This window comes from Bufo bufo, chromosome 8 (assembly GCF_905171765.1).
Source record: "Bufo bufo chromosome 8, aBufBuf1.1, whole genome shotgun sequence".
In the NCBI taxonomy this organism is placed as follows: Eukaryota; Metazoa; Chordata; class Amphibia; order Anura; family Bufonidae; genus Bufo; species Bufo bufo.
In genome coordinates this window covers 49927747-49941127 of record NC_053396.1, presented here as the reverse complement: position 1 = coordinate 49941127, position 13381 = coordinate 49927747, and the positions used below count along the sequence as shown (strand labels likewise).

The 13381-nt window shown below is 50.1% G+C and overlaps 1 protein-coding gene across 5 annotated transcripts in view; it reads right to left on the bottom strand.

Moving 5' to 3' along the window:
• The window catches only part of XKRX (XK related X-linked), a 48491-nt gene extending 35515 nt beyond the window's left edge, over nucleotides 1–12976 (bottom strand). Inside the window, exons 1-2 of one of the 5 annotated variants that reach the window (XM_040442251.1) lie at nucleotides 12655–12976; nucleotides 11888–12341 (exon numbers count right to left, since the gene is read on the bottom strand). In XM_040442251.1, the coding sequence (XP_040298185.1) occupies nucleotides 11888–12201 (314 nt within the window). In that variant the 5' untranslated portion in view covers nucleotides 12202–12341; nucleotides 12655–12976. Of the gene's footprint in view, nucleotides 1–11887; nucleotides 12623–12654 lie in introns of those variants that run through there. The other 4 variants (XM_040442253.1, XM_040442252.1, XM_040442250.1 and 1 more) reach the window with 4 other exon arrangements.
• Between the last annotated feature and the right edge of the window lie 405 nt (nucleotides 12977–13381).

The window sequence follows — 13381 nt, the reverse complement described above, 5'->3', positions numbered from 1 at the left end:
CTAGTCCCTAAGGGGGCTAAAAGTTAGTAAAAACACACAAAAATATTAAGTATAAATGAAAAAGATTTACAAAAAAAAAAAATACACGTTAATAAACATATTAAATTTCAGCAGATTTGTGTAGGAAATTTTTTTTTTTCTCAAAAATAAAAATACCCAGAATATCGGTATAAATTATCGGCCTGAAAGTTCACAAATTATCGGTACCGGCCCTAAAAAGTCAATATCGGTCGATCCCTAAATAAGATAATGGGTTGCATCAAAATGGGCATAGATGCCCGTGATGAGAACATAGTCCTACCACTTTACAAATCGCTAATCAGACCACACATGGAGTACTGTGTACAGTTCTGGTCTCCTGTGAACAAGGCAGACATAGCAGAGCTGGAGAGGGTCCAGAGGAGGGCAACTTAAGTAATAACTGGAATGGGGCAACTACAGTACCCTGAAAGATGATCAAAATTAGGGTTATTCAGTTTAGGCTACTTTCACACTAGCGTTCGGGGCTCCGCTTGTGAGTTCCGTTTGAAGGGTCTCACAAGCGGCCCCGAACGGATCCGTCCAGCCCTAATGCATTCTGAGTGGATGCGGATCCGCTCAGACTGCATCAGTTTGGCACCGTTTGTCCTCCGCTCAGCAGGCGGACCCCTGAACGCAGCTTGCAGCGTTCGGGTGTCCGCCTGGCCGTGCGGAGGCAAACGGATGCGTCCAGACTTACAATGTAAGTCAATGGGGACGGATCCGTTTGAAGTTGACACAATATGGCTCAATTTTCAAACGGATCCGTCCCCCATTGACTTTCAATGTAAAGTCAAAACGGATCCGTTTGCATTATCATGAACAAAAAAACAACATTGCTTACCGGTAATCGTTTTTCTCGATACCCATGACGGCACCCTGTGCGACTCAGGACCTCCCATCAGGACAGGAAACCTGAGAAGATAAAAAGGACACACCTCCACACAACACCAGTAGAAGAAATAAATTGTTCTCCGGAGAGAAGTGACAAAGGGTTAAAAACCCCCTTTTTTTTTTTTTATCTATATTACGTCATATAGACCTGGCAAAAAGCCATCAACAAATATATATATATCTGCTTGGGAAGGGAAATATCGGGTGCCGTCATGGGTATCGAGAAAAACGATTACCGGTAAGCAATGTTGTTTTCCCCTCACCCATGACGGCACCCTGTGCGAGATAAACTATAAGTAGAACCTAGGGGGGGGCCACAGCCTGAAGGACTTTCTCTCCAAAGGAAGCATCAGAATGGAGCTGTAATCTGTAATGTTTAAGAAAAGTATGCGGGGAGCTCCAGGTAGCCGCCCTGCAAATCTGGGCTAACGATACATCAGCTTTCTCAGCCCACGAAGTAGACACCGCCCTCGTAGAATGGGCCCCAAAACCTGAAGGGGGGGGGGGAGACCCAGGGAAATATAAGCTCTAGCTATGGCCTTCTTCACCCATCTAGCAATAACCCCTCGGGATGCTTTTTTCCCCCTATTTCCTCCTAAAAACTGAATCAGGAGGTTCTCGTCCTTTCTCCAAGGAGCCGTAACATCTAAGTAGACTAACAAGCATCTCTTGACATCCAAGCAATGAAACTTTTCCTCCAAGCTATTGGAGGGGTTAGGAAAAAAGGAAGGCAACACAATGTCTTGGCTCCTATGAAAATCGGAGACAACCTTGGGAAGAAAAGAAGGCAAGGGCCTAATAACTATCTGGTCATCCTGGATGATCGTATAGGGCGGAAATGCCGAGAAGGCCTGGATCTCCGATATCCTCCTAGCCGAGGTAATAGCCAGGAGGAAAGCCATCTTAATGGATAAGATGTCAATGGGAACCTCTAGTAAGGGTTCAAAGGGTCTATCGGTTAGGGCCGTCAAGACCCTATTTAGGTCCCAAGGAGGGGAAAGAGGTCTAACGGAAGGACAGATTCTGGCAGCGGCAGAAAGGAAACGCTTGACCCACGGGTGGTTTGCTAATTGGAAGTCAAAAAAGTAGCTCAAGGCCGACACCTGAACTTTTAAGGTGGAGGCCTTGAGCCCTTTGTCTAACCCTGCTTGTAGAAAGTCCAAAACCTTAGGGATTTCAGGAGGACTAAATGGATCAGGGCTAGAACCCAAAAAGGAAGAAAAGACATTCCACACCCTATTATACTTCCTAGCTGTTGACGCTTTTTTGCTACCTAGAAGGGTGGAAACAACTTTGCTAGAAAGCCCTCTCTTCAACCAGATGTCCCTGTCAATCTCCATACTGCCAACTGAAGAATCCCCGGATTGGGATGCCATACAGGCCCCTGGGAGAGTAGATCCTCCCTCGGAGGGATCACCCAGGGAGGGCCCCTGGCTAGACTTAAGAGGGTGGGGTACCAGATTCTCTTGGGCCACTTTGGGGCTATCATGATTATGGTGGCTCCCTCCGTCCGTACTTTTTTCAGAACCTGCGGGATTAGGGAAATAGGTGGGAAGGCATAGCCGAGTTCCTGGCTCCAATCCTGAGCCAGACTGTCTACCGCTGTAGGATTCTCTGTGTAATCTAGGGAGAAGAACCTCTTTGTCTTCCTGTTCTTCCGGGTGGCAAAGAGATCTATAGTTGGGGTCCCAAACATTGTTACAATCTGGGAAAAAACTTCCTCGTTCAGACTCCACTCTGCCTGCCTGAGTTCTACTCGACTTAGAAAATCGGCCACCGTGTTCTCTTTCCCTTTCAAGTGTATTGCGGATAAGACCAGGTTCCTGTCTTCCGCTATTTTGAAAATTTCCTGGCAGAGGAAGATTAGGGATGGTACTTTTGTCCCGCCTTGATGATTTATATAGGCCACTGTTGTTGAATTGTCCGAGTAAAATACCAACTTTCTGTTGGAGACCTCTGGAACTGCCACCTTTAGTACTCTTTCTACCGCCTTGAGCTCCTTGTAATTTGACGTGCAGACCCGGGTTTTTAAATCCCATCTTCCCTGCCAGTATTTTCCTTCTGAATGAGCTCCCCAGCCCCACGGACTGGCGTCTGTCGTTATCAGCATGGGTTCTATGAAGGACCAAGGCATTCCTATCGAGAGGTTCTTCTCGGACGTCCACCACAGAAGGGAGTACCTTGCTCTGGAGGAAAGATGAAATTTTCTCTCTAGTGTTTGTGGAAGACCATTCCAAATCTTCAAGATATCTGACTGTAACGGTCTCGTGTGGATCTGAGCGAATGGTACGGCTGGAATTGTAGCCGTCAGGTGCCCCAGTACTGCCATCGCTTCCCTGATGGAACATTGGAAGGACCGGAAAAGGAACCAAACATGCTCTATTGTCGAGGACACTTTCTTCTGAGGGAGGAATGTCTTCTGAGCCGTAGAATCTAGCTGCATTCCTAAAAAGGTGCAAACTTGAGAAGGGGTTAGACAAGATTTTTCTTGATTCATTTTCCACCCCAGATCCTTCAACAGAGAGCACACCAGGGCGAGCTCTGCTTGTAACTGCTCCCTTGTTTGGGCTATGAACAAAAAGTCGTCCAGATATGGTACTACTACTATCCCAGATGATCGAAGGAATGCCACCATCTCCGACACGACCTTGGTGAAAATTCTCGGGGCTTGAGAGACCCCAAACGGCAGTGCCCTGTATTGTAGGTGCAGAAGTTGGCCCCGTACTTGGACAGCCGTCCTTAAATACTTTTGGGAGGAAGAGTGAATTGGGACGTGATAATAGGCATCCTCTAGGTCTATACTTGCCATCCAGCAACCCTGGTATAACAGGTCTAAAGTTGTCTTTATAGTTTCCATCCGGAATTTTTTGTATCTCAGGAATTTGTTTAGACGCTTTAGGTTCAGAATCATACGAAAGGAACCATTGGGTTTCTTTATTAAAAAGAGTGGGGAGTAAAACCCCCTGCCCTCCTCCCTCCCCGGGACCTGGCAAACCACTCCTTTGTCCAACAATAACTGAACCTCTCTCTCCAGAACTGTGGATTTTAGAGGATCCTTTGGAGTTGGAGTGTGGGTGAAAAAGACTTGGGGATAGGAGCGGAACTCCAACCTGAATCCCTCCGCTATCCCCCCCAAAACCCACTTGTTTTGGGTGACGTTCGCCCAAGCCGGGAGAAAGGCAGAGAGTCTCCCCCCAACCTGGAGTCTGGCGTCATTGCTTGTCTTTTGGTTTGTTATCCTGGGATTTAAACAGGAAACCGCTAGTTTTTCTTGGAAATCTATCCCTTTCCTTCCTATCATAGGGCTTACCCCTCTGTTTTCTAAAGCCCTGCTGGGGTTTACGAAAAAAGGGGGGTTTTTGAGGGACAGGAAACCCTTTTTTCTTGTCAGATGCCTTCTCCAAGATGTCATCCAGGGAGGATCCAAACAATCTATCACCCTCACACGGAAGGGCACACAGCCTGGCCTTAGACCCCTGGTCACCCTTCCATGACCTAAGCCAAATGGCTCTTCTAGCCGCATTTGTCATAGCTGAGGACTTGGCAGCAAAGCGCATAACATCCGTAGAAGCATCCGTTAAAAAATCTGCCGCTTTAGCAAAGGTGGGAAGAGAAGCTAAGATTTCCTCCCTGGGCTTTTTTTTCCCTCAGATGTTTCTCTAGCTGTTCAATCCACAATCTTAAGGACCGGGATACCCAAGTGGCTGCCACTGCGGGTCTAAGACAAGTAGCGGAAGTTTCCCATGCCCGTTTAAGGTATATATCTGCTTTCTTATCTAATGGGTCCGACAGGCAACCCAGATCATCAAAGGGGAGGGCAGATCTCTTAGCTATCTTAGCGACTGGAGCATCTACCGTAGGAGCCCTATCCCAGCTGGAGGAAACTTTCTCTTCATAAGGATATTTCCTTTTCACCGAGGAGGGTAAGAAAAACTTTCTATCAGGATTCTTCCATTCTCTATTGATGATCGCTTGCATGTTATCATGAATAGGGAAGACCCGATGTTTTTTAGGGCCTAATGCCTGAAAGGCCTGGTCCGCAACTGATCTGGTCTGCTTAACTTCTTCTAATTGCATGGTTGCTCTGACCGCTTTTAATAACGGCTGCGTGTCCTCTGGGGAAAAGAAGGATCTCCCTGAATAATCTTCATCCGAGGAGTCCGAATCACTAGACAATAGTTGTCCGGATGCTCCGCCATCTTCGGAAGAGTCCAACTCAATACTGTCGTACTCTGTATCCTTTCCTGGTTTATCTGGGGACCTGGCACGGCTCTTACTGAATGCTTTAAAGGACGCCTTAATAATAGATTTCATGGATTTAGTAAGGGTCTGGGATTGCTCTGCTACCAGATTATCTATACACGCTGAGCATAACGCCTTCTGATAAGATGCAGATAGGGGCACTTTACACTCCGCACATTCCTTGTGTCTTGTCTTAGAAGATGATTTTTTAGGTGGTTTAGGGATCTAAAAAACAATCATAAGAAACACCATATTAGAATAAAAAGGAACGCTCTCACCCTGAAGCTTTTCCTTTTTTCCCCATCCTCAGACCGGTACCGGACTTGCAGGCCTCAAGGGTTCCTGGGGTTCAGCGCGTCCTTCTGTAGGCTCCGACATGATTGCCCAGGATCGCTACGTGGCACATCCAAATTGTGCCCCAGCTGGCTGCCTGAACCTGCCGCCGTATTTGTATTTTAAAGGACGCGCTCCGGCCTCTACTTCCGGGTCCTGCACGGGCTAAGCCCCGCCCCCCCCGACGTCATCTCCAGGAGACGGCCCCGCGCATGCGCATAAGCGCACGGACGCGCGGGCGCCATCTTGGAACTGGGCAGAGCGAGGAAGAGCATGGGGAGCCGCCTGGACACGGCCACAGCGGCTCCCCGCAGGGCCGGAGAGAGGGCAAGCGCAGGCAGACTTATGGGGAGCGGCTTCCGGCACGGCCACAGAACTACCGCTCCCCAGGGATAGGACTTCCCACGGCACTCAGCCACAGACCTTCCCCAGCTCCGGTGTCTTGGAGGTACGTCTTCAGCAGTGCTGCTTCTCAGGATCTCCCATCCGGAGGACAGGAAACCTGAACTGGTGTTGTGTGGAGGTGTGTCCTTTTTATCTTCTCAGGTTTCCTGTCCTGATGGGAGGTCCTGAGTCGCACAGGGTGCCGTCATGGGTGAGGGGAAAAATATATATTTTTTTTTTTTTTTTTTTGTTCATGGTAATGCAAACGGATCCGTTCTGAACAGATCTAAGCGTTTGCATTATAGGTGCGGATCCGTCTGTGCAGATACCAGACGGATCCGCTCTGAACGCAGGTGTGAAAGTAGCCTAAGAAAAAAGACGACTGAGGGGAGATCTAATTACTATGTATAAATATATCAGGGCTCAGTACAGAGATCTCTCCCATCATCTATTTATCCCCAGGACTGTGACTGTGACGAGGGGACATCCTCTGCGTCTGGAGGAAAGAAGGGTTGTACACAAACATAGAAGAGGATTCTTTACGGTAAGAGCAGTGAGACTATGGAACTCTCTGCCTGAGGAGGTGGTGATGGTGAGTACAATAAAGGAATTCAAGAGGGGCCTGGATGTATTTCTGGAGTGTAATAATATTACAGGCTATAGCTACTAGAGAGGGGTCGTTGGTCCAGGGAGTTATTCTGATTGCCTGATTGGAGTTGGGAAGATTGGCTTCTACCTCAGTTTTTGTTTTTTTTGCCTTACTCTGGATCAACTTGCAGGTTAACAGGCTGAACTGGATGGACAGATGTCTTTTCTCGGCCTTGTATACCATGTTACTCCCACACCCGCGTAAGCATTCTGTTACTGTGTTCCAGCGGAGTACCAGAGTTGCTGTATCCTGCATAGCTGAAAGCATAATATATATATTTTTTGGCACAGAGTCAGCATTCTGGCCGGACACTGTACGGATCCCATTATAATGAATTGCGATCCGGCGGGCCCCTGCTACGCTGCATACAGCAATTCTGGCGCTCTGCATCTCTGCTGTAACAGCTCCTAAAATCTTAAATGCAGATGTGGATACAGCATCAATCTCACATTGGAAAAACCCACACTTTTTTTTGTAGATTTTTAATACGTGTTTGAAGTAAATCTTGCTGGCACACAACTTAGTGACATAATAATTTTAGCCTTAGGCCAGTATTGCACCAGATTATCTGACAGATTTTCTGATTAATTATCGGTCACATGGCCATTGACACTCACAAATCTTTTGTTATACACACCGACTATTGGTCTGATTGGACAGGCCTTGATGTAATACAGGCCTTAACACCAGTAATATTTCCCCCTCTGTGCTCAGTCAAGACTGTTACATTTTTTTATTAATTTTCTTTTTATTCCATCCCCCTCTCCCTGTAAACAATACCAGAATCACAGCATTATCTCTACCACATCAGAAGATATAGCTGTTAGAAGTCGGGTTGGCAGTGATTGCAGCTGAAAGTGAATGAAAAAGCAGGTCCTCCCGACTAATTCTAAGGGCCCTTTCACACAAGAGAGTTTTCCGCGGGGGTGCAATGCGTGACGTGAATGCACAGCACCCGCACTGAATCCTGACCTATTCATTTCAATGGGTCTGTGTACATGAGCATTTTTTTTCATGCATCACTTCTGCGTTGCATGAAAAACGCAGCATGTTCTATATTCTGTGTTTTTCACACAGCCCTGGCCCCATAGAAGTGAATGGGGCTTTAGTGAAAAACGCATTGCATCCGCAAGCAAGTGCGGGTACAATGCGTTTTTCACTGAAGGTTGCTAGGAGATGTTGTTTGTAAACCTTCAGTTTTTTTATCACGTGTGTGAAAAACGCATCAAAACGCATTGCACCCGCGCGGAAAAAACTGAACACAATCGCAGACAAAACTGACTGAACTTGCTTGCAAAATGGTGCGCGTTTCCCTGAACGCATCCGGACCTAATGCGTCAAGCATACCACCTCATCAGTGAAGCATGGTGGTGGTAGTGTCAAGGCGTGGGCATGTATGGCTGCTAATGGAACTGGTTCTCTTGTATTTATTGATGATGTGACTGCTGACAAAAGCAGCAGGATGAATTCTGAAGTGTTTCGTTCAATATTATCTACTCATATTCAGCCAAATGCTTCAGAACTCTCTGGATGGCGCTTCACAGTGCAGATGGACAATGACCCAAAGCATACTGCAAAAGCAACCAAAGAGTTTTTTAAGGGAAAGAAGTGGAATGTTATGCAATGGCCAAGTCAATCACCTGACCTGAATCCGATTGAGCATGCATTTCACTTGCTGAAGACAAAACTGAAGGGAAAATGCCCCAAGAACAAGCAGGAACTGAAGACAGTTGCAGTAGAGGCCTGGCAGAGCATCACCAGAGATGAAACCCAGCGTCTGGTGATGTCTATGCCTTCCAGACTTCAGGCTGTAATTGACTGCAAAGGATTTGCAACCAAGTATTAAAAAGTGAAAGTTTGATTTATGATTATTATTCTGTCCCATTACTTTTGGTCCCTTAACAAGTGGGAGGCACATATGTAAACTGTTGTAATTTCTACACCGTTCACCTGACTTGGATGTAAATACCCTCAAATTAAAGCTGACAGTCTGCAGTTAAAGCACATCTTGTTTGTTTCATTTCAAATCCATTGTGGTGGTGTGTAGGGCCAAAAATGTTAGAATTGTGTAAATGTCCCAATATTTATGGACCTGACTGTATACCTCTTAATGTGGTGGAGCTAATGCTGTTGGGGCTGAACTGTTAGGTGCTTACATTTTCCAAGATTTTTAATACTGATGACCTATAGCTCGGTGGGGGTCTGACTCTCGAGCCCCGACACCCCCGCTGATCAGCTGTATGAAGAGGCCTAAATGCTTAGTGAGCACTTACGCCTCTACCTAGGCCAGTGACGTAGCTTTTATTGGTCACATGGCCAAGGCACATCTGTGTCTCATTCAATTACATGGGGCTGAGCTACTTACCAAGAACAGCCGCTATCCAATGCATTAGGGTCCATTCACACGTCCGTTTTTTCTTTCCTGATCTGTTCCGTTTTTTCTGGAACAGATCTGGACCCATTCATTTTCAATGGGTCCTGGAAAAAAAACGGACAGCACAATGTGTGCTGTCCGTTTCCGTTGTTCCGTTCCGCATGTCCGTTTAAATATAAAACATGTCCTATTCTTTTCCTGAAAAATCGGATCCTGGTACAATACAAAGTCAATGGATCCGCAAAAAACGGAAGACATTCGGATGTCATCCGTTTTATACGGAATCCGTTCCTGGAAATTACATTTTAATTTTTATTTTATTTTTATTTTTTAAAGAAATCCAAACAACTTTATTTGCTTATTTAAATTTATACATGTTTCCGTTTTTTGCGGATCCGCAAAAAAACGGATGACATACGGAAACATTTTCAGGAACAACGGATCCACAAAAAACGGACAGAAAATCGGATTATAGAAAAATACTGACGTGTGAATGTAGCCTAACTCTGTGCTTGCAAGCAGAGCTCCGGTGAGTGCTGCAGCTTTGTCAAACAGCTGAGCAGAGGGGGTGCCCAGAGTTGGACCCCCACCAATCTGATATTGATGATCTATTCTGAGGATAGGCCATCAATATGAACATCCTGGGAAACCCCTTTAATGAGTAATTATGAGCCGTCAGGGAGGTAGGAATAAGGGCTACAAATCGAGCTGGAAGGGGACAGAACAGCACTGTTAGTAAAAACCTGAAGGATGTAGAAGACCATGGTAGAAGGTTTTTAGCAAGGACCTAGGAGTACCTCCAATAGAGGCTGACCAAGCCCAGTAAGCGATGAAATGGCCCGCACTTCAATTAGAAATACAAGGGCTCCCAAGTCCCTGCTTAGAGCTCGGGCCCTGCCTTTGAGCTCCCTACTGACTGCTTCCCCTGTGCCTATGCAGGCCCCACCCCACGCAAGTCCAACGAGCGCTCTATGCTGGGCTCTAGGCCAGCCAATCAACATCAGCAGTGCTGGCAGAGCCTAGCTTAGTGCCCAGCATAGAAACTTTACTGAGCCACACTGCCAATGGCACCCATGGAACTTCATTTTGTCCCTGCCTGTGCCCTGACCGGGAACCAGCATCCCCAGAGTAGCTCCACGCCCCACCACAGTGAAGATCTGCCCCAACCACTCTGGCATAGTGCCAGGAAGCTCTACACAGCAATGGCACACTAAGTTTAAAGGGTTGGGGCTGGGAGCCTGCTTGGGGTCCCGGAGGCTGTGGATGGGACAAGACAATAAAAAAAAAAAACATCCGTGGCATGTCCCAACCTCCATGAACTGTTGCTGCCACTTATTATACAGTGTACCATGACCATACCCCCCATGAAATGTGCCTACTGACATTACTGTAGTATACCACTGCCATACCCCCTCATGAACTGTGCCTGCTCATTATATAGTGCACCACCGCCATATCCCCCATGAACTGTGGCTGCTGCCGCTTATTACATAACACCACCATATCCCCCATGAACTGTGCCTGCTGCTTTTTATATAGCACAACACCACCATATCCATCTATGAACTGTGCCTGCTGACGTTTATTATATAGTGTGCCACCGCCACCCCCCCATAAACTGAGCATGCTGCATATTACATAGTGTCCCACTTATTTTCACATGCTTCTCACATGTTATTGTGTCACTTCAGAAGTTTTGATCTGTGGGGGGTCTGGGCGCCAAAAGCACGGATCAGTAAAGCAAGTGGGCAGAAGTGCCAGAGCGCTGTGCTCCTTCGTTTGTTTGGCTGTCCAACCGAAGAAGAGAAAGGATGCTTTCCGTAAATCCATACAAGGTTTACTCCTGTCTCCAACGAAAGCAGAGCAGAGCTGAACAGAAATGAAGGGCACAGCAGTTGGCAGACATTGTGAGGGTCTCATCACCCGGTCTCCCACCCGGCATGCGGCCCCCCCGCCAGCCAGAGCCACGTACAGGCACGCGGCCCCCCCCGCCAGCCAGAGCCACGTACAGGCACGCGGCCCCCCCGCCAGCCAGAGCCACGTACAGGCACGCGGCCCCCCCCGCCAGCCAGAGCCACGTACAGGCACGCGGCCCCCCCCGCCAGCCAGAGCCACGTACAGGCACGCGGCCCCCCCCGCCAGCCAGAGCCACGTACAGGCACGCGGCCCCCCCGCCAGCCAGAGCCACGTACAGGCACGCGGCCCCCCCCGCCAGCCAGAGCCACGTACAGGCACGCGGCCCCCCCCGCCAGCCAGAGCCACGTACAGGCACGCGGCCCCCCCGCCAGCCAGAGCCACGTACAGGCACGCGGCCCCCCCGCCAGCCAGAGCCACGTACAGGCACGCGGCCCCCCCGCCAGCCAGAGCCACGTACAGGCACGCGGCCCCCCCGCCAGCCAGAGCCACGTACAGGCACGCGGCCCCCCCCGCCAGCCAGAGCCACGTACAGGCACGCGGCCCCCCCGCCAGCCAGAGCCACGTACAGGCACGCGGCCCCCCCGCCAGCCAGAGCCACGTACAGGCACGCGGCCCCCCCGCCAGCCAGAGCCACGTACAGGCACGCGGCCCCCCCGCCAGCCAGAGCCACGTACAGGCACGCGGCCCCCCCGCCAGCCAGAGCCACGTACAGGCACGCGGCCCCCCCGCCAGCCAGAGCCACGTACAGGCACGCGGCCCCCCCGCCAGCCAGAGCCACGTACAGGCACGCGGCCCCCCCGCCAGCCAGAGCCACGTACAGGCACGCGGCCCCCCCGCCAGCCAGAGCCACGTACAGGCACGCGGCCCCCGCCAGCCAGAGCCACGTACGGCACACGCCCCCACCCCAGCCAGAGCCACGTACGGCACACGCCCCCACCCCAGCGAGAGCCACGTACGGCACGCGCCCCTCCCCAGGGCCGTACATGCAGCTCCCTAGTCTTGTGTAGCTGGAGCTTGTGTGAATGTGCCATCATTGCCAGTGCTGACGTGTGCACCCTCCCACACAGTCCCCGTACCTGATGATCGGCCCGAGCTGCAGCAAGTGCATGAGAAGGATGAGGGGTCGGTCTCTACCTAGGTCCCGGTGGATGAAGGTCAGGGTCAGCTGGACCATGATGGACGGAACCAGCATGAAGACGATGGTGAGCGCCATCCACACGGTGTCCTGCGTGCGCTTGTACTCCGCGGCCAGGACGCAGGCGGCCACCGACTCGGCGCAGAAGAGCAGCGTGGACGTCAGGATGCTGAGCGGCGGGTGAGTGCGGGACCGCACCGACACGTAACCTCCATTTTCTGGTGCGGGGTTCGGAGCCTCGGAGAAAGCCTCCATTGCGGCCGGCCGTCAGGATGAAAAGTGATGGGGAACTCTGCCCTCGTCCGTCAGACGTCCGCGGCTCCTCCGTTAGAACTCTGCTGGCGGCCACAAGTGTCTCGGCTGGGCTCATCACACACACGAGACGGAGAAGCCTTCTGTGGAAGATAGTGGAGTCGGGTGAGACGCCTGCCCAGACCCTCCCTCATCACCTGACCTGACCCGCGGGCTCTCCCTCACACACGGCCCGGGCGCTGCCGCTCGTCTACTTTCTGCGTTTCCCTGATAATATGATATGTAGCAGCAGGTGTGTCTCCCACTCCGCTGGGTCCTAGAGCCCTCCCTGTAGACTTGCCTGTGTTCTCTGTTCACATGTGGAGACGTTACTTTCTGTCTCATGCGCTGAGGCTGTGCTTTCACACACATTTTTATGAGACTGCTGCCCAGACCCGCCCGTCCCTTCACACTCACCCGACCCGCGGACTCTCACTCACCCGTCGTCTCGGGCGCTGCCACTCGTCTACTTTCTGCGTTTCCCTGATCTGTAGCAGCAGGTGTGTCTCCCACTCCGCTGGGTCCTAGAGGCCTCCCTGTTCTCTGTTCACATTCTATCTCATGCGCTGAGGCTGCTTTCACACACATTTTTATGGCGATTTTAGTGCGGTTTTTGTAGTGAAAACGTCAGCTCCAGATATCAGCTGAAGGTCTATGAGAAATTAGAATGCAGGCTTTTTTTTGCTACTGGCCTTTTTGTTAATTAGGTGGTTTTATTGTCTTTATGCCTCCTTTTAGAACAGCATTCTAAAGATTTTGGGGTTGTTTTCAGGTGACCTTCTCTGTAGGGTGAAAACCTTCATGATAAGAGACTGTGACAAAATATGTCTCTAAAAAGGCTGGTGCCATAAAAAAGCCAGAGACAATTCATGTGTGAGAACCGCTAGAGGCCGTTGCCCCAGAACATGGGCAGTGGGGAGTGCTTACAGTGGGCTAGCTCCTGCTTGGTCTATTCATGGGCAAACAGGGAACAACCGCAGCAGAAACCGCCACAGTGTGTGCCGTGGCATGCCCGGGAGGGAATGAAAAATAAGGAAGAACTCCTGCTTCCTGCAGGATCCACACGGCTCCGAAACTGACACAAAAAGCTGTGGGGGACACCAGCCATCAGCCAGTGGTGGATCCAGAGCCTGGTCTCGGGAGG